Source organism: Dromiciops gliroides, chromosome 5 (assembly GCF_019393635.1).
Source record: "Dromiciops gliroides isolate mDroGli1 chromosome 5, mDroGli1.pri, whole genome shotgun sequence".
Classification (NCBI taxonomy): domain Eukaryota; kingdom Metazoa; phylum Chordata; class Mammalia; order Microbiotheria; family Microbiotheriidae; genus Dromiciops; species Dromiciops gliroides.
The window spans coordinates 104,902,178-104,928,409 of NC_057865.1; the positions used below are offsets into that span (position 1 = coordinate 104,902,178).

Below are 26,232 nucleotides of genomic sequence, written 5' to 3' on the forward strand. Positions count from 1 at the left end.
GATAATATTTTTTTTTTCTTCTCCAGACTAAATATCTTCAATTCCTTCAACTAATTCTTGCTCTTACCATACTAGTCACCTTCATCATGAGAGGTCACGTGGTACAGTGGAAATTAGAACAATAGTTGTGGAGTGAGAAGATCGGGGTTCAAATCCCAGAGGTCCCGAGTTCAAATCTCATCTCTGCCATTTATTCATTCCTTATGTAAACTTGGGCAAATCACTTAACTTCTCTGCATCTCAGTTTCCCTATCTACACAATGGAGAGTTTGGAGTAGATGAGCTCTGAGGTGACTTTCAGCTCTAAATCTATCACCTGGACAGGCTTCATTTTGTTAATATCCTCCCTAAAAATGTGGTGCCCAGAACTGAACACAATATTCCAGATGTGGTATGGCTTGTCTTATTTACAGACAATTAGGAGCAGGTTGGGCATAATAGTCCCTAGTTTGGGGGGCAGGGAAGGGATTAGCGAGGACATTCCAGAATCCTAACAGAGGAGGCCTATTCCAAATGGCTATTAGGAGCCTATGAGCCGGAGTCTGATGCTGCTGGATCAGTGTTACACCCTGCAGAACTCATCCCCACCCACCAAACGTCTAAATTATTTTTGCAATCTCTTCCTTTGCTTTTCCGTCAACCAATGGCCAGACTCCATTCTGTATCCTTCCCCTGCACAAACTCCCATTCCCTTCCCCCCTTTTCTACAAGCCACGCACAGCTGCCAGAACTGGTGGTTGTCCCAGCACCCCCACCTTAATTAAAGCCAGCTGTGAGTACACTTCTAGCCCTTCAAGAGAGCCTGCCTCCCCATCCCCCTGACCTCCTTTCCAATCTAGTAAAAGCTATATGAGACTACGTAGAATCTAACGTGGGGAAGTGGGGAGAGGTGTCATCCTTATCCACCTCTAAATGCAGTTTTTCAACTTTGTATATCCTAAGACTTAGCATCATTCCTAGACGCAAAGCTCCTCCCCCTCAAGCCAGTCTCCTGAAGGAAAAGGCTCCCCTGGCCCTTAGAAGTCAGGCAAGGAATTCTCATTACAGCCAGTGGTAGCCTAAGAAATGCACGTAGACTTCTACCCCAGCTGCCTTCTTTTCTCTTCCGTCACCTAGTATTTTTAGGAAAACCTTTCTAGAATCCATCAAAGCAGACTTTTATCTTCCCATTCATGCACATTTGGACTTGGATATCACTTGAAAGGAAAAAAAGACAGTTGCACAGGACAGCACCAGTTGGCGTGACCCACAGTGGAAGACTGACCATTTCACTGTCCCCTTTGCTCTTGCTTGAACTTGGGCTCTCGTCCCTGCTGGAACTGGGACAATAATCACTGGTGACTAATATTGGGGCAGACACATTAGTCTGGGGTTGTGAGCTGATAGCATTAGAAAAATTCCACTGACCCTCAGGAGTACCTCTTGAACCCTGAAGGGGACAAGTCACCTGGGGACCTGACTCCTCAGTTCCAGTGGAAGTTAGGATAAGGGTCGCTAAGGGGTTTTTTTTTTTGTATTTTTTTTTCCTAACATGCGCTCGCTCTCTCTCTGTCTCTCTCTGTCTCTCTCTCTCTCTCTCTCTCTCTCTCTTTGGTGAGGCAATTGGGGTTAAGTGACTTGCCCAGGGTCACACAGCTAGTAAGTGTCAAGTGTCTGAGGTCAGATTTGAACTCAGGTCCTCCTGAATCCATGGCCGGTACTTAATCCACTGTACCACCTGCCTGCCCCTAAGGTTTTTGGTTTTTTTGTTTTTTAAAGAATACATATATATAATAAATTCAACATGTAACTTTTTTTAAATGAGGAGGTTGAAAGGATGATTTCTAAGGCAGACATCCCAGAAATTCTATAATTCTATATTCTATGACTTTCTCACTAGTGAAGATGGGTCTATAAGTTGAGGAAACAATGGGGAAGCGACTTATCTGAACAAGGATACAGAGGTTTGGAAAAAGAATATCTTTCCTCAGCCTCTTAATTATCTCCTACCCTAAGTGTATATAAAAGAGAGTACTGTCTTCTGAGGGAAAAATTTTGTGTGGAAGTCATCTTATTTCTAAGCCATTTGACCCAATTCTTGATGTCACTCCCTCATTTGTTCTCATCTAGACTATGGGAATAGCCTCCTAACTGTTCTTTCTGTCCCAAGCCTATTCTCTCTCTGATACAGTCTCCACACCTGAGTAATCTTCCTAATGCCTTGAGATTTTAAAAATTATGTCATTTCTCTGCTACCCTCAGTGGCTCCCACTTGCCTATTGAACAAAGTATAAATTCATTATCCTAATGTTCAACACATCCCATGACCTGGTTCAAGTCTACTTGTCTTTACAACCTCTTATACTATTCCACTTAACATTTCCTGTCAAAATGGACTACTCATCCTTCTCATTTTCATTCTGTTTTTTATATCTATACCTTTCCTTGAGCCATCCTCCAGACCTACAGTGGATTCCTCCATTCCCCAAATGTCTATATATTGATGATGATCCTTCCTGCCTTCTGTCCAGGCTCAATTCAGATGACATCTCCTTTGCCTTAAACCTTCCATGACTTCCTTCACTCCTCCCAAATGAAAGTGATCTTTCCTTCCCCAACTCACTCATGCTTTGTCCAAACCTTTCCTCTGCTTTTATGTAACTCTGTGGTTTCTTATTTATTTGAGTGCTCTTCTCCTCACATCAGACACTAAGTTCTTTGAGCACTCATTAGTAAGTTTTTCATACCTATATTTCCAGAACTACCAGTGCCTCACACAGAGTAGGCACTTAATAGCTATTTGTTGAATGCAATATTTGTGGGTTGAACTGCCCTTCATGGAAGGTCAAACATAACTATGCTATCTCCTCCCATCCCTGTAAAGAGAAGGTAATAACTTCAATATATCTTGTTGAGGATGGTCTTTGAGAGGAAAAAGATATGGATTGGAATTATTAGGCCTGGTGTCCTCTCTCATCTCTGAAGCCATCATTCAATAGGAAAGGCACACCATGGTGTTAATTAAATGTACAGATAGTCCAGCTCTAAGAGGCATTTCAGAACTCCAGTGAGTATTGAGGAACACAGATACTTGTGAAAACTGGGAACTGGGGAGGTTAGATGATCCAGGCAGGAAATAACTCAAGATTTAATTTGGAAAACTGTAATCTAATATCTCTGGGAGGTGGAGGAGCTGGAGGAGGGAGAAAGAATCTAGCATGTCAGGCTTTTTTTTTTTTCTTTCATCTTCGACAGGAGATCCAAGACAATCAAGGAGGAATAAAATGACATGAAGGATGCCATAGATTGATGGCACAGAAATAAGACTGACAAGCTGAGTGGAACTCCCAGAGGTTCCTAAGCTTGTCTTGCCTCTTTTTCTTTTAACTGGAATTCATCAGGGTAGGGGTCTCCTGGTATGGAACTTCCCTTAGCAGTTCAGTTCAGATTCATTGACTCTTTCTCTACAACTTAGAGTTTTAGAGAATTGCCTCTGGTAATAAGTGGTTAAGTGACTTGTCTAGGGTCATACAGCCAATGTGTAGCAGAGGTGAAATTTGAACCCAGATCCTTCTGACTTCTCAGCTCTCTATTCTCCATACCATATTGCCTTTGTACACAGGTAGCCCTGTACTACGTTTGCCAATGTTTGATTCAACAAATATTCATTAAATACCTATGCTGGGGGCAGCTAGGTCATGCAGTAGATAGAGCATCAGCCCTGGAAAGAGGAGGATCTGGGGCAGCTAGATGGCGCAGTGGTTAAAGCACCAGCCCTGGATTCAGGAGTACCTGAGTTCAAATCCGGCCTCAGACACTTGACACTTACTAGCTGTGTGACCCTGGGCAAGTCACTTAACCCCTATTGCCTGACAAAAACAAAAAATAAAAGAGGAGGACCTGAGTTCAAATTCAGTCTCAGACACTTGCTAGCCATGTGACCCTGAGCAAGTCACTTAACCCTGATTGCCTCCAGAAAAGAAAAGCCTATGTTGAATGGTTTATATGGAAATATGTTTTGCATGATTTCACACTTGTAACTGATATCATATTGCTTGCCTTCTTAATGGGTGTGGGAGGGGCTGGAGGGAGGGAGCGAATTTGGAACTCATTATTATAAAAATGAATGAATGTCAAAGTCTGTACATCTACATGCATATATACACACGTGTAGACACATATATAAAATATATACATATATATAAAGACCTATGTTGATGCTAAAAATGCTGAAAGCATTACCAAAAAAAAATTTTATAAGAGAAATGTAGCTCCTGCTTTTGAGAAGTCTATAGCTAATATTTGTTGTCCTGTCTTTTCAACAGCAAGACCCACAGAAGGCAAACCTAACCCCACCCTTCCAAATGCTTGCCTTTGTCTGTGAGGACTGGGTTGAAAGGGCATGTGTGTGTGTGTGCTTCAATACAAATCCAATCCCCACTGCCAGAAGAAAAAAACAACAACCTCATAGAATTTCTAAACTGAAAGGGACAATAGAGATTATCTTGGAGAGATAGAAAGAGGGCTTGAAACTCAGTTTGGACAGGAGTATGCTGGTAACTGTTTACCAACCAGCTCCCCACCTCTCAAAAAAAAAAAAAATATGTGTGCACGACACACTTTTAAATCTAATCTGCATGAATAACATTTTATTCATGGATTCCTTAAATCTGTAAAATAAAATAATAAATCAAACCTTGATTTATTGTGTTTGCCGATTTCTGAGGTGTAAATGCTTAACGCTAAAAATTTAATAATCGACTCAATTGAGTCAGCGCCAATATACCCCTGGCTCTGTTTCTTACTATCTGGGTGGTCTTGGCCAAGTCACAACCCTCCATGGATGTCAGTTTTCTCATTTGTACAATGACAGAGGTTGGACCAAATAAGTCCATATTTATGACTTCATAAAGTCATAAATCTTTGGAAGTAATAAATCCTTTGTAGTCTAATTTCTCTCAGTTTTCTCTCAGGCTCAGTTCTTCTTCAGTAAAAGATCTTATTTTTTATAGTTCAGATGTTCTATCGCCTTTAAAAAGGTCTTCATTTAGACCATCCTGCCCCAGTGGTCTATTCCATTTGTAAGTGGAGCGAATATCTAAGTAGTATGTTTTCTTTTAATGTAAAGGAGGAGATTCTCCCCTACCTTGAGTGATGTTATTAAGTACCTACTATGTGCCAATCTATGTGCACAGATATAAGAAAAATATAAGTAAGGCAATTTTCTCAAGGACCTCACAATCTAATGGGGGAAGACCACACATAAAAGGGAGAGGAAAATGGGGGAGGAGAAGAAGAGTACAGGGAGAGAGGGCATGATAAGTCCTGCAGCCAGGTGGGAAATGGGCCCTGGGCCACTTCTTAAATGAAGGATCTAGGAGGAGTTCTCCCATGTCCACCCCTTTCAGTCAGAGAGAGGGAGGGGTCCAAGGGCCCCAGGATACTGAGAGGGTTTCAGAGTTGGTGTCATCTTGCAGGACAATGAGTTGCTAAAGATCACAAAGTCCAGAAGAGCAATTGGGTGGGAAAATGAATCAACCCACATCAACCAACCTTGGTTCTCCCAGTAGTTGAGAAAATGTACTTCCCTGTCTCCCTTGTGAAGCTGGGGAGACTATGGGTATGGAACATTGCATATATGGTCACGTGCAGTTTCTAAGTTGTTTGGTTTTGTTGAGTGATATTTTTTTCCTCTTTAGTTTTTTGTTATAAGGGATCACTCACTGCCATGGGGAGCAGGGAGGCAATATGAAAACAAAGACATCAATAAAAATAAGTTTTAAAAAATCAGTTTCACAAAATCCCACACTCTAGAGTTCATGAACATTATTCATAAGACAACTCCCCCGGCCTTCGCTCAAAAATCTATCTGCTTTTATTTTACATATGAGTTTAACAGCTTTTTTTATTGGGTTTTTCAACCAACAACATACCATCAGTAGCAAATGAAAGGGGAAAGAGGAAAGGCTGTGTAGGAGTACATTGATAGTAAAGAAAAGGGATCACTAGTAACCTAAGAGACACAGGGAGAGGAGCAAAATTATAAAATGAAGACAAAAGCACAGCAGTCTGGGGGCATTTTTCTTAGGCTGGTCTGAGACAGTAAACTGCACTGTATACTTCACTAAACCCTCGAGGCATATTACAAAACTGGGCAGTAATTGATGTTCCTAATGACTCATTAAGAAAAGAATTAAATTCTATTTAGCATAATCTGACTGTAGGAGCAGATGAATATATCATATTTTAGAAAAAAAAATTATCCAAAATGATGAAGGGGAAAAACAGCTTGGATATTCAAAGGAATACACCATGGCTATCTAGAAAATTCAGCTCTCTTGAATAACTCCTGTCCCCCTACCCCAGGACTATGAAGTTTGGAAATGATCTCATAAAGTAGAAAAATTAGCAAGTGATTATTCACATTCCAGGATAACTATGGTTTATGAACAGATTGTCCTTAAATTGATTTTTACCTAAGGAACTAACTACCTTAGTAGATTTAGGTGATGGCTTGGCAGAAGAAAGGGGAAAGGTAGGTGTCACAGAGACCCGAAGTTAAGCTGTTAGGATTTATTGCCCATTGAGGATCAATGGAAAATGAAGACAGAGCATCTCTGAAACAGCGTTAGTCACTGGGGAAAAAGTCTTTGATGAAAATCTGAATTGTGCAGAAATAGGTTTAATGTGATTGTACATATATAACCTATATCAGATTACTTGCTATCTTGGGGAGGGGGGAGGGAGGGAGAAAAACTTGAAACTAGAAATCTTATAAAAACAAATGTTGAAAACTATCTCTAGGGCAGCTAGGTGGTGCAGTGGATAGAGCACCGGCCCTGGATTCAGGAGTTCCTGAGTTCAAATCCAGCCTCAGACACTTGACACTTACTAGCTGTGTGACGCTGAGCAAGTCACTTAACCCCCATTGCCCCGCCAAAAAAAAAACAAAAAACCTATCTCTAAATGTAACTGGAAAATAATAAAATATATTTATATGGAAAATCTGAATTGCAAGCATCTTTTCAGGAAGATAGCTATTGTATTTTTTTGTTTTGTTTTATTTTGGTGAGGCAATGGGGGTTAAGTGACTTGCTCAGGGTCACACAGCTAGTAAGTATTAAGTGTCTGAGGTCAAATTTGAACTCAGGTCCTCCTGAATCCAGGGCCAGTGCTCTATCCACTGGACCACCTAGCTGCCCCAAGATAGCTATTGTAAAAGGTATATTAACTAACAATTCAGACTCTAGACTCAGAGTCAGGACAGCAAGGTGGCCCAGTGGAAAGAGTGCTGGGTCTGGAATCTGGAAGACTCCTCTTCCTGAATTAAAATCCTGCCTCAGACAGTTACCAACTATGTGACTCTGGCTGGGCAAGTCATTTCACCCTGTTTGCCTCAGTTTCCTCATCTGTAAAATGAACTGGAGCAGGAAATGGCGAACCACTCCAGTATCTTTGCCAAGAAAACCCCCAATGGAATTATGAAGAGTCAGACATGACTGAAAAATGACTGAACAACCAACTCTATATAGAGCAGCATTTCCAATGTAATTTAGCCACAGAACATTTTAGGGCTTGAAACTATAAATAGCATAGGTAGGAGTTTGGAATACCCCCATGGTAGGTTGGGCTTTAATTTTGGAACAAAGTAGAGGAAATTAATCTTATTTTCTTACCTCTGCCTCCCCCCCAAAAAAACCACCCCAAACCTACATATAAGTATTTTTGGTACATAAACAATTTCATGTTTTGTTTGTTTGTTTGTTTGTTTTGCTGGGGGCGGGGAGAGACAAAAGTGTCTTCTAAGTATAACAGGTGGGGGCAGCTAGGTGGTGCAGTAGATAAAGCACCGGCCCTGAATTCAGGAGTACCTGAGTTCAAATCCGACCTCAGACACTTGACACCCTGGGCAAGTCACTTAACCCCCATTGCCCTGCCAAAAAAAAAAAAGTGGATAAGTATAACAGGTAACACATCTTTCCTCTCAGCCAAGAAGCATTTACTGAGCACCTACTATGTGTCAGGCACCATGCAAAGAAAGCACAGGGGATACAAAGAAAAAACAAAACTAGTTCCTGCCCCTAAAGAGCTTGCATTCTTATAATATATGCATAAGGCAATACATACAACAGAAATTCTGAGTAGAGGATGCATAGTCTTGGCAGGGAAAGCACTCGCAGCTGGGGGCCCAGGAATAGCTTCCCACATGGGGTGGTCTTCAAGCTTAGTCCTAAAGGAAGCCAGGGGATTCTGAGAGGTGAAGGGTCAGATTTAGAGCGCACAGGCACAGCAAACAGCTAAGACAAAGACACAAACAGGAAAAATCCCTGATAATATTCTGGGTAATGTCAGAGTCCCATGGAACTTAATTTGGGAAATACTATTATAGGGAATTGAGTGTTTCATAATCAAAGAAAGCATGAAAACCTTTGGTTGAGGTTTTTCCAGTCTAATGTATGAATATTCAGACTCAGCAAGATAAAGCAACATCTGAGCAAGAGTCCAGGTTTCCAGCCAGTCTCCACCATGGGCATGGGCTAATTTTTTTTTGGTTTTGGTTGTTGTTTGGATTTTGGTTTTGGGGTGGGTTTTTTGGTGAGGCAATTGGGGTTAAGTGACTTGCCCAGGGTCACACAGCTAGTAAGTGTCAAGTATCTGAGGCTGGATTTTAACTCAGGTCCTCTTGAATCCAGGGCCAGTGCTCTATCCACTGCACCACCATTCCCCCCACCCCCATGGGCTAATTCTAAATATTTCTGTGATGCTTTCCTCCGAGAGGTCTCACCACCCACTCTGAGTCCAGGAAGGCTGTCCCAGCAGGCAAGCTGAAAGCCTTGAGGTTCTCATCCTTTGCTCACCTTCTTGAAATAATATTGTCTCTCTGTCCTGTGGCTTGCTCACCAGTACCCTCTCCAAGTGCTGCCATGCCATGGTGGCTCTCATCTATCCCTTCACCTGGCAACACACCTACATCCCCGTGCTGCCGCCATCCATGATTGATATCGTGTGCTCACCGACTCCCTTCCTGATTGGGCTGCTCTCCAGCTCGCTGCCTTTACTCAAGGAGCTGCCTTTGGAAGAGGTGAGTTCCCTCAAACGTGATTCAGTTTCCCTCAAACAGGAACAGCTGCTCTGTTAAAATTCAGAGTCGATAGAAGGTACTAACTCGGCCCCATTTCCTTGGATCTATGTGTAATGCTCAAAATGCCTTGATGTCATAGAAGCTGGGGAGCCTGCTTCTGGGGGAGTCGTGATGACATGTGATAGATGTGCCTTTGGGGAATGACACACGCTTGGACACTGTGTGATTGTTCACAGTGTGCTGACCACACAGTGAGTGGCATGCATGGATGCTGTTGAAGAACCAGAGCTGGGGGCACCTTCAAAAAGCCTTGGTTGGTTTTCACTGTTATTTCTTGGCTCCTTCACTGACAGTATTAAGTGAGAAGCAGTGCTGCGAGGTGGGAGGCCTGGGGCCTTTTCCCCTCTAAAGCCAGTTAAAGCCTTTGGAAGGAACCCCAGTTTCCCCCCGTATGGCCAATCAAAAAGGCTTCTCCTGACCTTGTTGCTGGCTGACTGGATCCAGGTCCAGAATGTCTTCATGTGTTCCCCAGTCTCTCCAAGCGACGCTCCCAGATACGGGCTCTTTAATCTCTTCTATGTGGGGAGTAGTATTAGAGGTGTTCTGCTCGCTTGTCAGACCCTTGTTACACAGTAATGAATCCCTCATTAACAGTCCAGTCAGCTCAAGGATAAGCACAGTGTTTGTTCTTCTTGCCATTGGCGACTATCTGTCTATGATGAACTCAGATTGCTGACGAGTATTAAGGCCATGCTAGGAGGCATATCCTCCTGACCACTGACCAGGGCTGTCTGTTTTGAGGACTGAGCTGGAATGTTGTTTCTTATCAGTTCAAAGTGAGGCCAGTGCCCCTCTCCCCAGCTCCCAGATCTAAGACAATTGAAGAACCACAAGAACTCTTCTAGGTTGAATGTGGCTCAATTACAAATGATGATAGGGTCATTTGTTGCTACTCTCTTCAGTGGGTCTTCTTTCACATAAGTGTTTTTAGAAATTAAAAAAATGTAATCCATCATTAAGAGTTCCTGTTGTTGGGGGGCAGCTAGGTGGCGCAGTAGATAGAGCACCAGCCCTGGAGTCGGGAGTACCTGAGTTCAAATCAGGCCTCAGACACTTAACACTTACTAGCTGTGTGACCCTGGGCAAGTCACTTAACCCCAATTTGCCTCACTTTAAAAAAAAAAAAAAAGAGTTCCTGTTGTTTCACAGCCTAGTCATCAAAGTGGGGAAATTTCTAAAATTAGTTTCTGTGGTCTTGCTCTCCAGATAACTTTTTCTCTTTATTGTTATTATTATTATTATTATTATTATTATTATTATTATTATTATTATTATTATGCTAGCCTAGTAATCAAACAAGTCTGGGGATGGGGAGAGGATTGGGGAACATTTGGAGTTCCATCATACAGTTTGGTCCCATAATGCCCCTAGAAATTATAGACAAAAATTTTCCCTGCACATTCTAAACAAAGCCTTAGGCATTGACACAGTACTTAAATATCTCAACAATTCTCTTCATCCTTCTCCAGCACTATTCATGAGAAACAGGCCAACCCACATAGCACCATTTGGAAATCCCTAGCCAAAATGCCTTTTGGAACTCATAGCAAATGTGACTCGTCAGTCACAGGTTATCTGCTTTGGGTCTGGAGCTAAAAGAACACTGTCCGGCTGTCCTTTCTAGTTTTTCAAGATGGCCAGAGGAGACCAACCTTTGCTGTTTGAGAATCAGGGAAGGGCATTAAACTTAGCTTTGAAGCCTGTGCCTCTATGGCCAAGGTTAGCACCTACTTATCCATATTCAGCATCTGAGTGCCTGACTCTCCAAAGTAGAGAACAGCTCAGGGCCTTCTTGAGACCAGGGGTCATCAGAGTCGAACCTGACAGGAAGGCTCTCCAAGGAGTTTCCAGGCTGGTCCAAAATGCCAAGGCAGGATGTGCTGGTTCCTAACAGAGGTTCTCTGGACCCATAGGGAGAAAAAGATAGAGGACCATGTTACTGTTGGAAATCTACCAACTGCTGCTTGAGAGCATGGGCGTCTCTGGTCTCTACCCTCGTCCTCTTTATACTCCCATGCTCTCCCCCTCTAAGAAGCCTTGACACCATCCCTTTCCTCCTCACCCTGAAATGACAAGTGGCGCAGGTCACTTAACTGAGAGTGAGATGTAGATCAAAGGTCAAGGCTGGTTTTAATTTGGAGATGGAGGAAGGTGTTAGACTAAGTGAGAGCAGGTATAGAATACGGGCAGCCTTTTGCCCTGTCACAGTAGTCCAGGAACTGAAACAATTTGAGAAACACTTAAGAAAAGTGAGCCAAGCCCAGAAACAAGGCTGTGAATGAGTCCGGTCTGTCGCCTCTGCCCAACTTGTTGTCTGAGTGTCAAATTAAAGCAATTGAGGACAACCCAGTAGACATTTCCCCCTATCATTAGTGGTGGCAGCGACATGGCCAGGAAACCACAGCAAGTGCCCTATTTCCTTCAAACTTCTGCTCTAGTTCTATGTGGCAAAAAGAGGAGAGAAGGCAAGAGGTCATCCCTGCATTTCAGGAGCTCTGACAGATAGTAAATAACAGCCCCTTTCTCTCTCCTATCCCTTAGGTCCTTGTGGTAGACCTGGTAAACAATCGTTTCCTTAGACAGGTAAGATGACCTAACCATGGTGATTTTTTTCTTTGTTTCTGAGTCTCTTCTGTTTGGGGCTCAACTTTCTAGCTGTGGAAGTGTTTCTGGGTTAAGAAGCAGGGGGGAACAGGGGATTGGCAGGCCATCTCCCTCATGCTTGGTCAGTCTGGAGAATGGCCAAAGAGGGCAGGAAAAAAGTCAAAATCCTAGGGAGAAAGAGATTAATTTCTACATATTTTGTAACAAAATCATTTTTAATTTAGTAGTGTGAGTATATGTATCTAAATAGTAATAATAATAACTCCCATATTTATAGCTTTTTAAGGATTACAAAGCACTTTCCTCACCACAATCCTTTGTGGTAGATAATTATTTTCTATGTGTGTGTATGCATATATACGCATTATGGCTAAAGTCTAAACTCTGGCCAATTTTGACATTATCTGGCTAATAATCTTAACAACAGAGAAACTTGGCTCATATCAAAACTTGCAAAGAACAGAGAATTTTTTTTAATTAAATGGGCATACCAAGATGTCAGCCATGAATCTGAAATTCCCATTGACAACAGATGTATTCCCTTTTCCTGACAGCCAGTGTTGCGAATTTGTTTTATCTTCCAAAACTTAACATTCATACTCCCTTCCCTTTCCTTCCCCCAGAGATCAAGTTAACTTCATGGCACCCATTGCTCAACTAATAAGGGCTCCTTCGAGCCCTCCCCAGGATGAAGCTAGTCATCTTGATGCATATCCCCTGATTCATATTGGCTGTGCTGAGGCAGGACTGAGCCAGAATTGCCCTGGGATTTAGCCAATGTACATCCCTGTGACATTGGCCAGGACATTGCTGCATCATTGCTCATCACTGCTTATGTCTGCTTTGTAGATGGAAGATGAGGATTCCATTCTGCCCCGAAAGCTACAAGTAGCTCTGGAACACATCCTGGAGCAGAGGAATGACCTGGCTAGTGACCAAGATGAGGGTCCTTTAGACTGTAAATATGGTAAATGTTCAAGTCGCACCTAAGTGCCTGCTGCCAATCGTTTCCCTTCCTTCACTGCGCTCCTCAGGTCCACCTTAAGGAAGCAAAGGGGATGATGCCCCAGGGAAGGCTGTCATTCTCCCAAGCAACTTGGAAAGGGGGGTATTCTGGAAGAGCAGACAAAACAGAGATGGCAGAAGAAATGCTCAGAAATTAGCTCCTCATAAGACCATAGGATTTACAGCTGAAGGGGATCTTAGAGATCATCTGATCCAGGGGCTCTTAACCTGGGGTACCCCCAGACCCAAGTGATCTGTGGATAGATTTCAGGGGGTCTGAGTACTTGGAGAGGAAAAGAATTACATTTTTACTTCAATCTAATCAGTTTCCTTTGTAGTCTTATGTATTTTATTTTGTGCATTAAAACTCTTGTTCTGAATAAGTTTCACTCTATTGCCAAAGCAGACCATCACACACACAACCATTAAGAACCCCTGCTCTAGTCTTACCCCCTCATTTTATACATGAGAAAACCGAGACCCAAAAGGCTGAAGCGTCTTGGGCAAGTTCACACAAGTATTAAATAGAATCAGGATGCAAAGCCAGGTATTCTGGGATTCTTCCCATCCTCTGCCACCATGCTGACAATTTGGGACCAGGCCTGGACCTGTGATCTCATTGCTATAGGTGGAGAAATTCCCTCTAGCAATACGTGCCAGCATGTTCTTTGCTATTTAGAGGCTTTAAGAGTTAGAGCACTGAGACATCAGGTGACTTTCTCAGGGTCACAAAGCCAATATATTTCAGAGACAGGACTTGAACCCAGGTCTTCCTGGCTTTGAAGCTGGTTCTCTATCTACTATGTGACACTGTCTGCTAACAGTGACTTGTTCATGATCTTCCTTCCCCATCCTTTCCTTTTTTTTTTTTTTTGGTGAGGCAATTGGGGTTAAGTTACTTGCCCAGGGTCACACAGCTAGTAAGTGTCAAGTGTCTGAGGCCGGATTTGAACTCAGGTCCTCCTGAATCCAGGGCTGGTGCTCTATCCACTATGCCACCTAGCTGCCCTCACCCCCATCCCTTCCTTTTAATTCAGTTCTGCAAACATTTTATTAAGTGACTTCTATGACCAGTTCACTGTCGTATAACAGCTATCAAAAAGAGTAGGTGGGGGCAGCTAGGAGGCACAGTGGATAAAGCACTGGCCCTGGATTCAGGAGTACCTGAGTTCAAATCTGGCCTCAGACACTTGACACTTAACTAGCTGTGTGGCCCTGGGCAAGTCACTTAACCCTCATTGCCCCACACAAAAAAAAAAAGAGTAGGCAATCAGTTAGCAAATCAGGTACATCTCTCCTATCATGGCTAGGCCAGATTCGATTTCATCAATTTGTCCCAAAGCCTATAGTGCAGCCTCTTTTCTTTCCTTTAGTCTCATGCTCTCCACCTTTCCCTCTGCTCTCTACAGGCCCAGAGTTCAGTCCCCTGAATGAGGTGGTTTCTGAAGCCTTTGTCCGCTTCTTTGTGGAAGTTGTGGGCCATTACTCCCTGTTCCTGACTGCCAATGAGCGGGAGGAGAGGACCTTGCAGCGAGAGGCTTTCCGAAAAGCTGTCTCTTCCAAGAGCCTCCGACGCTTCCTGGAGGTCTTCATGGAAACACAGACATTCCGGGGCTTCATCCAGGAACGGGAACTACGGAAGCAGGAGGCGAAAGGTTAGGCTCATCTTCAGTGTCTTCTCCCCCAACTCGGTGTGGGGGGGAAGAGGCCAGTAAGGTGGAGAGTGCTGAGTCAACGAAATGAGCCCAAGCTAGAGTCAAGCACCAGTTGGAGTTTGATTGGGGGTGTGGAGTAGGGAGGGGAGCATAAGGAAGAATAGCTTCAAAATTCTTAAGTTCACCCCACTACTTGGTGGGTGAAAACTGATGAAGATAGCCTTTTACAGATCCTCTGATCATATCTCATTTGGTCCCTGCAACAAACCTTCGAGGTAGGGAGGGCACGTATTCTTATCCCTATTTTATGGACAAAGAAATTGACATTCAAAGATATTCGATGAGTTGGCCATGGTCACACAGCCAATGGTGTCTTTTGGCCACATGTCCTATGTCCTTTCCAACACACGATTTAATCACCTTTCCTTCTCTTCTTATATTAATTTAGGATGATCAAAGAATCATAGATCTAGAGCTGAAGTGACTTGGGGGGGGTCATCTAGTCATAACTTTTTATTTTTCAGATAAGGAGACTGAGGCCCAGAGAGGTGACATGATTGCTCAAAGTTAACTGAGATAGTAAGCATTGTAGCACAACTTGAATTTCAGCTCCAGTCCCATGTAGAGAACCAGGTTTAGCCAAAGTGCTTTCCATTTTAGAGAATTATCCCTCATTACACTTGAAGCCTATACACCTGCTTTTCCTAGCCTCAATCAAGGCAAGTTGTCCCACTTACTGTGCTCCAGGAAGACGTTCCCTATGAAGATCCTGTTTGTTGTGTTCCCATTTTCTTCTTTCATTTGCTGCATGAAAATTCAATTCCCTGATCCCATAGTGAGATGGTCTTGCAAAGAAGACTGTCTTTCTTTTTTTTTTTTTAAAATACATGGAGTCTGATTTTTTTTTTTTTAGCATTTTATTTATCTATTTTTGTGGGGCAATGAGGGTTAAGTGACTTGCCCAGGGTCACACAGCTAGTAAGTGTTAAATGTCTGAGGCCGGATCTGAACTCAGGTCCTCCTGACTCCAGGGCCGGTGCTCTATCCACTGCGCCATCTAGCTGCCCCCAGAAGACTGACTTTCACTGGCTGATTATCTAATAAAACTTTGGGGGCGGCTAGGTGGCGCTGTGGATAAAGCACCGGCCTTGGATTCAGGAGTACCTGAGTTCAAATCCGGCCTCAGACACTTGACACTTACTAGCTGTGTGATCCTGGGCAAGTCACTTAGCCCCCATTGCCCTGCAAAAAAAAAAACAAAAACCTTTGAGCAATCTGACCTGACAACTAGGGAGTGGTCTTTATTCCACAGTAGCTTTTACTCTAAGTTCACATCTTTCCTCCTCCTCCTCCTCCTCTTTCTCCTCATCATCATTATCATAGCTAGCATATATTTAGTTCCTATTATGTGCTACGTACTGTGCTGTGTGCTTATGATTATCTCATTTGATCCACACAACAAGGTGAGGTAAGCACTATTATGATTCCCATTTTGCAGTTAAAGAAACTAAGACAGAAAGTAGTTAAGTGACTTGACCAGGATCAAATACCTAGGAAGTATCTGAGATACGAACTCAGTCCCTAATGGTACCTTCATCATACTAGTGGTGAAGGCCACCACCCTCTCTTGTTATTTTCTTTTCCAGAATGGCATTCTAGTTCCTTAACAGAAAACTTTAATTTCGTTCTTCTTCTAGATTAAGTAAAAAATCATTCAGGTCTCTTAAAACTATTTAGAAAGTTCTCTATAGTCCATTTCATTTCTTCCCCACTATCTGCCATTTTCTCCTCCTTTGTCTCTTGTCTTTTCTCCTTTAAAAAGAGAAGGATCATTGAGAGTTGGTAGAAAGGAGAAATTGGAGAATAATAGATTAGAAGTTAGAAGGACCTCAGATAGCTAGTCCAAGCTTTGCCCAAAGCATGAATTTCCTCTTCAACATGCTTGGTGAGTGGTCATCCAATATCTGCTTGCAGATCTCTTGTGACAGGAAATTCTGTCTTTTTTTTTCTTTTTCTGGAGCAATGAAGGTTCAGTAACTTGCCCAGGGTCAGTAAGTACAGCTAGTATGTGTCAAGTGTCTGAGGCAGGATTTGAACTCAGGTCCTCCTGAATCCAGGGCTGGTGTTTTCTCCACTGTGCCACCTAGCTGTCCCCAACTCTCTTGTCTTTAGAAGCCTCCCTTGCCCTTTGTTTTTTGTTTTGTTTTGTTTTGTTTTTGCAGGGCAATGAGGGTTAAGTGACTTGCCCAGGGTCACACAGCTAGTTAAGTGTCAAGTGTCTGAGGCCGGATTTGAACTCAGGTCCTCCTGAATCCAAGGCCAGTGCTTTATCCACTGTGCCACCTAGCTGCCCCCTCCCCTGCCCTTTGGAGAGAGCTTAAATTTCTTTTTTTCCCCACCTGTCCACAGGCATTTGTTGAGGTTTGTTTATTCTAGCTTTTATGAGCAATAGAGAAATAGCAGGTCTATCTTCCACCTCTACCACCTTGTCTTTAAGAGCGCAACTAGTCAGTCATGTGTAATAAAAGAGACCAAAAGGGAAGGGGAAAGGCAGGGAGTAAGTATTTATATAGCACCTACTGTATGCCAGGTACTATGCTAAACACTTCTTACAAATATTACCTGCTTTGACCCTTAAAACCACCCTGTGAGGTAGGTGCCGCCATTATCATCCTCATTTTACAGTTGAGAAGGTCAGTGAGTATTTAAGGCCAAATTTGTATTCATCTCTCCCTGACTCCAGGGCTAGAGCTCTTATCCACTCCCCCAACCTCACCACCCATATTTGTGTTGCATGTGTTTGCCCCTTTGTAATGGAACAGGATACCGCACCCTAGCTGGATTCTCAATCCCTTCTGCAGGTAGAGCTCTTATTCTTTTACCTTTTAAAGCCTCATTCTTCACCAAAAACAAAAGTTGGGACAATCCATAAAACAATAAAGCAGGCCTTCATTTTGCTGATTTCTGAGGTGTAAATGCTCACACTGAAAATTTAATAACCAGCTCTCGAGAGCTGGTTTGTGCTGGCTCCAGAACACCTCTATCCAAATTTTTTTTGTTGGTGGTGAGGCAATTGGGGTTAAGTGACTTGCCCAGGGTCACACAGCTAGTAAGTGTTAAGTGTCTGAGGCTAGATTTGAACTCAGGTCCTCCTGAATCCAGGGGCCGATGTTCTATCCACTGCACCACCTAGCTGCCCTCCAGCACACCTCTAAAGAGAACTATGCCAGTGCTTTTTTCCTCTCCCACCTAAAATCCTGTTTAGACTGTTAGGCCAGAAGTGTTAGCACAGGCCATTGTAGATGCATGCCGATTTATCATTCAGGAGATGATATTCAGTGCCTCTTCAGCATCAGGTCTCTGCCAGTTCAGCCTCAGTGCCGGACCCCAAGGACTTCATGCTTACCACAGGGAAACTCAACCAGACTCCTAGTCTGAGGATCAGCAAACTGATGCTCCTCACACTAGGTTCAGGTGAAACAGCAGCCCATCTAATATTTCCAGACCTCTCTACAGATCAATCCAAACTTTAGGGAAATTTGGCACACAAAACTGATTTTTTTCAAAATATTTAAATTGAACAAATGATAAGTATCCACTATGTGAAAGGAACTGTACTAGGTGTTCTAAAAGGTACAGAGATAAAATTAAGATACAGGCCCTAACTTCATGGTGATTACAGCCTAGTACAGAAAACTATTCAAGGTACACAAATAGCTATAAAATAGTCAGAATGTCCTATTTGCTTAAGGAAGTACAAAGTACAAGGAGATATTTAAGGAAGAAGAAAGCAGATCAATTAGTGATTGGTTAGTTAGATTATTAAGGGAGTCTTCATTCTTTAAAATGGTTCTTTTGAAGTAAACTCCACTAGTACACGGAAGTATTTGTGTACATATTACCCAATAATTCACTGAGGCTGAAGACATAGAAATGTTCTAAATGCTTTATTGATGCTTTTAAAAACATTGCTGTCACTGCTCAGTGACCCTTCCCATCCCCAAAAGAAACCTCCCTTATGGTAAAGAGGCAATTCAATATGACAAACTGACACATTAACCACCTCCAACAAGGGATGTCTCATTCAGTGGCCATAATCCCCCACCTCTCTGAAGAGCAGTGAGGTTTATTTCATCATCAGTCCTATGACATCAAGTTTTGTCCTTGCATTGACCTGAGTTCTGATGTTTTTAGCGTTTTCTTTACATTATTGTGACTATCATATGCATTGCTCTCTTATATTCTTCTACACCAGTTCAAACAAATCTTTCCCAGTTTTTAAAAATTCTTCCTAGTTGTTTTTTCTCTTTTCTCAGTAATGTTATATCCCATGAATGAAGCACAATTTGTTATGCCTTTCTCCAACCGATGGGTAACCACTTTGTTTCCATTTGTTTTTTTTTTTGCTACCATAAAAAGTGCTACTTATGAATATTTTGGTATATGTGAGAGGATATTTTCCTTTATCTTTGACCTCCTTTGGGTATATACCCTATTTGATCAAAGGGTGTAGTTACTTCTCTTATATAGTTCCAAAATGTTTTTCTAAATGGACCAATTTGCAGTTTCACCAATGATGCATTAGTGTGCCTGCCTTTCTACAGCTTCTCCAAAATGGATTGTTTCCATCTTTGATTGCTAATTTTAAGGCACAGAACTTAATGCTAACATGATACGGCTACTACTTTTTTTTTTTTTGGTGAGGCAATTGGGTTAAGTGACTTGCCCAGGGTCACACAGCTAATAAGTGTTAAGTGTCTGAGGCCAGATTTGAACTGAGGTCCTCCTGAATCCAGGGCCAGTGCTCTATCCACTGTGCCACCTAGCTGCCCCAAGGCTACTACATATTAATAATCCATCAAAAATGGAAATAGAATATCTCTGAAAGGATAAATGTGTCCAAATAAGAAAATTAGATTAAATTTACAAAACAAATTTAAAATTAAATTATTTAGCTGTGAAATTAGCCCCAAAGAAGAGATATGAGAATGAACTCTCCTTTCTTTGAGAAGGGGGGGTGGTGTATCTATAAGATGTAGAATGCTGTATATACTAACTTGATTGATGTATTGGTTAGTTTTGTTTTTCTTTTTCCTTTTCTTTTTTATTCTTTGTTATAAAAGGATGGCTTGCTGGGTGAGGAAGGGAGGAGGAATGTATTGGAAAATGAAGGTAATGTAAAACCAAAAGATATCAATTAAAAATTGATTGAGAATAGAACTATCCCACAGTCTACAACCGTTTTATGTTGCACATATTTTCAGATTTTTTTGATTTATCAATCAGTTAAGCTGATTTCCCCCCTCTTTGTTTTTCTGTCTTTTAAAAAAATATCATTTGTTTTATGGGATAGTTCTGTTGGGTGGGGGGAGGCATATTGGAGGAAACTGGTGATATAAAACCAAAGCACATTAATAAAAAAAAAATTTTTTTTAACTAAAATGAGTATTGAGAAGTATCTGGGAGGCAACTAAAAAGGCTTATTTCTGTTTCCAACAGGTCTGTTTGAGGTCCGAGCACAGGAGTACCTGGAGACACTCCCTAGTGGTGAACAAAGTGGTGTCAATAAGTTCTTGAAAGGTCTAGGTGAGGTAACAGGGGAGGGGAGGGGGTCACCTTTTATTTTTTGTTGAAAATGTTTTTTTTCTTTCCCTGAAGAATCGTACTTGGCTAGCTTCTATCAATCCCCAACAGATTAGACCTAGATTTGGATTTCTCTTCCTCCTGACAATGTATCCCCCTGAAACGTCCCTCTGTGATACAATCTTCTCATCTTGGCATACTCCTTTCCTTCTTCTAGCCTTCCTTTTCTTCTTATCCCATACTTATTTGTTAAACTACAATCCTTGTGTGAAGCCATTTGGGGAAAAAATAATAATAGTAATTCACATTTCTATAGCATTTTCATGAAGTTCACAGAGATTTCCTTACAATAAATAAGCCTCTGTTGAAGGGAGTGAAAGGACTATTATGTCCATTTTACTGATGTGTAAATTGTGGTTAAGTGATTTGTCCATGATCATGCTAGTAAGTATAGAAAACCAAGTTTCAAACCTGGCACTCATAATTCCAAATCTAGTATTTTTCCTACTCTATCACACCTGGTAAATCTTGTGCCCAGGGCTAATTCTCCCCCTGGAGATCCACGAGGAGTGTCGGAATTGAAGACACAGCGTAAGAAAAATGGAAGGAGCCAGTGGAAAGATGGACATGACCAGAGAGAAAGTTAATCAGAAAATGAAGATGACTCTGGTCTTTAAAATGTACTGGAAAGTGGAAATATGTATATGTATTTATGCATGTGTGTGTGTGTATATATATATATATATGTACACACACACACACACACACACCAGGGCTGTAGTTTCTTTAATGTATACAAAGTATACTAAAAGAGTTAATACATAAATAAACTTGCTGGAAAACAAAGAGAAAAAAGTAACAATAAAGAGTCAGAGTGTAGACCTGCCCCATTGAGGGAAAATATGTCGAAAACAAGGGACCAACATGTTGAGGACAGTTAGTTGAAATATCACACTGTCCTACCTAATGCAGGAGCAAATGCAGTGGAAATTCCCAGGGTCTACAACTTAACTAGAATTTCCACGGCCTCTCCATTACTCAGGGGTGGCATCCACTGAATGCCCCTTTTGTCAGTATCTTAGGAGAAGTCCATTTCTTAGGGCTCTCTGCTGACACTCCTTCAGGTCTGGGTCATATACCATAGAGCCTGGACTGAGAGGGCTTATGAAAGGAAGGGGAGAGAAACTCCCTTGTGGGGAGCCCCAAAGCCTCACAGATGATAAACTCTAGTGCTATGGTCAAGTGGATACCTTAGAAATCCCATTTGGATTCCACGAGAGCACAAAGATGTCAATTTAATCCAGAGGTAGTTAGGCAGCACAGTGGACAGAGTGCCAGGTCTGCATTCATGAAAACCTGAGTTCAAATCCAACCTCCAGGATGTCCTAGCTGTGTGACCCTGAGCAAGTCACCTAATCTCTCTCTGCCTCAGTTTACTCAACTGTAAAATGAGGAAAATAGTAGTACCTGCCTCCCAGGATTGTTGTAAGGATCAAATGAGATGATCTTTGTAAAGTTTTTATGGTGCTTGATAATTAATAAATAAGTTCATATTTATTGAGTAGGCCCAAACTCCAAGTCTGCTACACAAATGACCCAGTTGATGGAGGTTAGAGGGAGTGAGAAACAGGAAATGATTTGTCACTCCCCTCAATTCTCTGGATGATTTAGTGTTTCCCTTATTTTCTCTTTACAGGAAACAAAATGAAATTTCTCCACAAGAAATAAGCCCTGACACAGTTACTCAAATGACTTTATGACTCAGCCAAAAAAGAGAGAAGATCTCACCTGTGCCACTACATGTTTTGAAAACCATCCCTGTGGGCTCTTCTGAAGGGGGTAGAATCTTGGGAGCTTGAGGTACAGGGAAGAAATGGAAAGCGTCCCAGGCACCAACTCAGCCTTGAAATTTCTCCCAGGACAGAGAGCAAGAGAGAGAGAGAGATAACCCAGCCAGCCCTGGCTTCTTCAGTCCCTGCACTGGAAAAGGACCTTGGAATCCAGCACATCACTGACATTCAAGTGGATTTTTTTTAATACATATATATCTTAGATATTAAAAAAAAAAAGGAAAAATATGGGTTTTCTTTCTCCTTTCTGTTCAGGCTGGGAACACATCTTTAACTGGTGACACATCCAGTTATTTGGTGCTTGCTCAGAAGCTCAGCTTCCAGAGTGAAGTGTTGAAAAGATGTAGGCTGATGGGAGCGGGGATAGCAACCCTGGTGCTTGGATTATTCAGCACCCGTGTTTACAGCACTTTTCTGAGTGCCAAATGCTTTCCTCTCCACATCCCAGTGAAACGGGTTAGTGTATAAACTGCCCCCATTTTACAGACTCTCTGCTACCCAGAATATCATTGTCAACAGGATTTTATAACTGGAAAGGACCTTAGAGATCATCTCATCCAACCCTGTCATTTACAAAACAAGGATTTGGGTCCACTGAGATGAAATGACTTGCCCAAGGCCACATGATAGTAAATGACAGACCCAGGATTCAAACCCAGGTTGGTTCTCTGTCTGTAAATCCAGCATGCCTTCCATGGCACCAGACCACCGAATGCCACACAGGGGTAAGTGTTCAGAGCTAGAAGCCAGACCCAATATTCTGGACTCTGAGATGAAGGCGCATTCCATTATACCATCATGCCTCTAAAAGGAAATTAAAGTGATTGGAACAGGGGTTCAAAATATGTTTCACTCAATAGAACAGTGGGATGCTTGGGGAGGGAGGAAAAGAAAATCAATGGAAAAGATAGTCAAGGGGGGTAAAAACTAGGATATGGGAAGTCCTTATTGATACGGTATGAGTCTTTAGAGGCAGCATATTATAGTGGATTGGGCACTGGACTTAGAGGCAGGAAGACTTGGGTTCAAATCCTGCACTAGATAGATATATTAACTGAACTTGGGCAAGTCACTTACCTTTGTGCCTCAGTTTCTTCATCTGTAAAATGAGAGGTTTGCCTAAACTTCCTTCCAGCTCTAAATCTATGATCCTATCAACTCGGTCAGAATAGGACCAGAAGCTTTTCCCATATTAAAGCTCAGGTGGGAGAAGCACAAACAAGTAATAATAAGAGTTTTATTTGTTGCAATGGGGCTGCGCCCCTCAACTTATTCCAGGCCTATCAATGCTGTCACCTAGTGGTCTTAGTGAATTATGACAGGATATTTTATTCCTGATTCTTATAATAGATATGCCAAGGGTGGCCTTTTCATTGGTCTAAGTTTTATAAGACAACCCAAACACATTTCTGATTCTCAGCAGGGCAGAATGTGTCAAAAGAAGAACTCCACTGCCAATCTCTTTATTTCCACAATCAAAGGAGGGCAAAGAGGAGTGAGCTTTAAGGAAAACTAGCTTGAGGCCCCAAAGTGAAACTTCTGATGCTGCCAAAAATCTGCTTGGGAACACTGGGACTTCTGCCCTGGCTACACCCTGGTCATGCCACAGTATTTATACTTTGGTACTTAAAAGGATCCAGGATTTCATTAGTGTGAGTGCTCTCACCCTTGGTATAGATCAGAACCCTCTGCTTCGTAGATAGCATCCGTGAGCTGTTGTGACTAAAATATTTATCACAGTGCAACCAAAGTGGTGATGAGCCCTTAGAACAGGTTCCTGGGCCCATATGTGAAGTCTCTCCAGTTTGGTAGAACCTGCCAGACCCTGGCAATCTGCTGACACAGCATTTGAGAACCAGTCACCTCTGCACCAAGATTAGTTACAAGCATGGATCCTCTGCAACTTTTGCTTCCCCTCATTTAGTATGTGATCTGTCTAACTAATTGTGATTATGCATACATGGCTTGAGAGAATCCAGTACATTCTCTCAGAACCATAAGTCAAATAACAAAACTTTTCATTAAGACAGAATGGCAAAGTAATTTTAAAAGGAAAACCTCCATTTACAAAAGTGGCTCAATCTTGTTTAGATTCCCATGCCACTGGTGGGAGATGGGGTGCTCCCTGCACAGCTCACAACCTTGGGGCTGCATCGCAAATCAGATAGAACACAGCTCAGAGCTTCATCTCCCAGCAACCTGCTATATCTTACTGTTGTTCTATTCAGCCTTCACAGCTGCTATTCCTCTCTCCCAAAACTCTGTTGGCTGCTGCTCCATCAAGCTGAAGATGTTCCTTGCTGCTAGGTTTCTTCTACAACAAGTTGATACAGTGATTATTCACCAACATACCTAGGATTAGTCACATTTTCACCTCTTTTTTTTTTTTAAGGTCAGGCCCATAGCCACACCCAGCTAGCACCCACGTCCACCATCCTCTTCAATAGGAACCCCCCTAGGTTCCTCTGATAGTTATTGGCGTCAGTCAATTCCTTTGAACTCCCATTATGTCCCTGGCAGCTAGCAGCAGCACCATGCAGATTATTTCAAGGACACAGATAACAACAGTGGAGCTGGTGCAAAGAACCCTTTACTACCCAGCTCCAAGATCAATTCTCTGCTCTACTTATAGAGACATTAGAGAAGTTTAGGACTTCCATAATACCATACAACCCCATTTATAGTCGAAGTATTGGTCTCAACATCCTCATTGGGAAACAGGGAGGATGAAGGGGGATGGTGCAGATTATTATCTCTTACATTCAATTTGGAGAAAATCACATGTATACAAATAAGCAAATCCAAAATCCACCAAGTAGTTTGGGGAAGGAGGGCACTAGCCCCTGGGGGACTGGGTGTCAGTATAACCTTCCTCTAAGAGCTGTCCCTTGAGCTAAGCCTTGGAGAAAGCTAGGGGTTCTACCAAGTGAAATGGATCCCACAGTCTAAAGCTATGATTGTCTGAATACCTTTAAGCTGTTTCAAAACAGTACCAGAGGGGCAGCTAGGTGGCACAGTGGATAGAGCGCCAGCCCTGGAGTCAGGAGGACCTGAGTTCAAATCCGGCCTCAGACACTTAACACTTACTAGCTGTGTGACCCTGGGCAAGTCACTTAACCCCAACTGCCTCACCAAAAAACAAAACAAAACAAAACAAAAACCAATACCAGAACTGTTTTGGAATCAAAACAGTTTAGTTGAGAGATTCAACACTTGCAAAGTGAGTTTCCAGGAGAAGAAAAAAAATTGCCCATCCCAAAAGGCAGCTTACCAAATACCCTGGATATAAACCAGAAGGGATGCATCAGAGGAGAATGATGCATTTTGAGGGCTGAGCCAAGCAGCATATCCAATGCAGACCAGAGGTGTTAAAGGCCTGTAGCTGCATGCCCACAAAACTCCCAAGTATAGCCAGAATTAAATTAAAATGCAATTGGGAAATGTTTAATAAAGTAAATAAAAATACAATACAACATAAATAATGTTAATTTGAGGTTTTCTAAGTCAATGTGTAGCCCACAGGAATTTGTTGTTTTGGAGTTTGGCACCACTGGCATAGCCAATGGGAGCGAAATACCCGTTCCCTGTGTAGCATGTACATACAGGCCTTTTATGGGGCAGCCAGCTGATCAGCAGTTGATTTTTTTTTTTAAAGTGAGGGAATTGGGGTTAAGTGACTTGCCCAGGGTCACACAACTAGTTAAGTGTTAAGTGTCTGAGGCTGGATTTGACCTCAGGTACTCCTGACTCCAGGACCGGTGCTCTATTCACTGCGCCACCTAGCTGCCCCAGCAATTGATTCTGAAAGCACTTTAGTGCCCAGCAATTATCCCAAAGCCATCTAAACAATACTACTTTGATCCCTTGGAAAGGGTGGAGGGGAGAATAGATTTCACTATCATCAATAATCATTAATTAAAATAGATGCAATATGTCTCATGATCTGCAACTTAAAGCAGAGCTATGTCCTGAAGATATTGGAAGAACTATTATGGAGAATCTCAGATCTGCTACTGAGGTTGGGGATAGAAACTAAAGAAAAATAGGGGACAGAGCTAGAGAGACCAAGGGGACATTGGTCCTGAATCCATACCTAAAAGCAGCTCTCAACTTCTGGGACAACTAGTACACAGGGGTGTTTTTAAGAGAAATTGTAGGGGGCAGCTAGGTGGAGCAGTGCATAAAGCACTGGCCCTGGATTCAGGAGGACCTGAGTTCAAATTCGGCCTCAGATACTTGACACTTACTAGCTGTGTGACCCTGGGCAAGTCACTTAACTTTCATTGCACCAGAAAAACAAACAACCAACCAAAAAAAAACCAAAAACCTGGAGAAGGTATGGGAGGAAGTGGAGAGGTAGTGATGGAGATGCAAAAAAAAAGAAAAGAACAAAAGGAAATTCAAAAAGGGACAT

General features: G+C 42.3%; 1 protein-coding gene across 2 annotated transcripts in view; it reads left to right on the forward strand.

Annotated features, from left to right (window-relative positions):
- Positions 1-26,232, forward strand: part of DENND2A (DENN domain containing 2A) — a 187,179-nt gene that overhangs the window by 116,490 nt on the left and 44,457 nt on the right. The window contains exons 15-21 of one of the 2 annotated variants that reach the window (XM_043966251.1): positions 8,884-9,061; positions 11,663-11,704; positions 12,575-12,692; positions 14,140-14,385; positions 19,509-19,557; positions 19,885-19,971; positions 21,665-21,712. In XM_043966251.1, the coding sequence (XP_043822186.1) occupies positions 8,884-9,061; positions 11,663-11,704; positions 12,575-12,692; positions 14,140-14,385; positions 19,509-19,525 (601 nt within the window). In that variant the 3' untranslated portion in view covers positions 19,526-19,557; positions 19,885-19,971; positions 21,665-21,712. Of the gene's footprint in view, positions 1-8,883; positions 9,062-11,662; positions 11,705-12,574; positions 12,693-14,139; positions 14,386-19,508; positions 19,558-19,884; positions 19,972-21,664; positions 22,544-26,232 lie in introns of those variants that run through there. The other variant, XM_043966250.1, reaches the window with a different exon arrangement.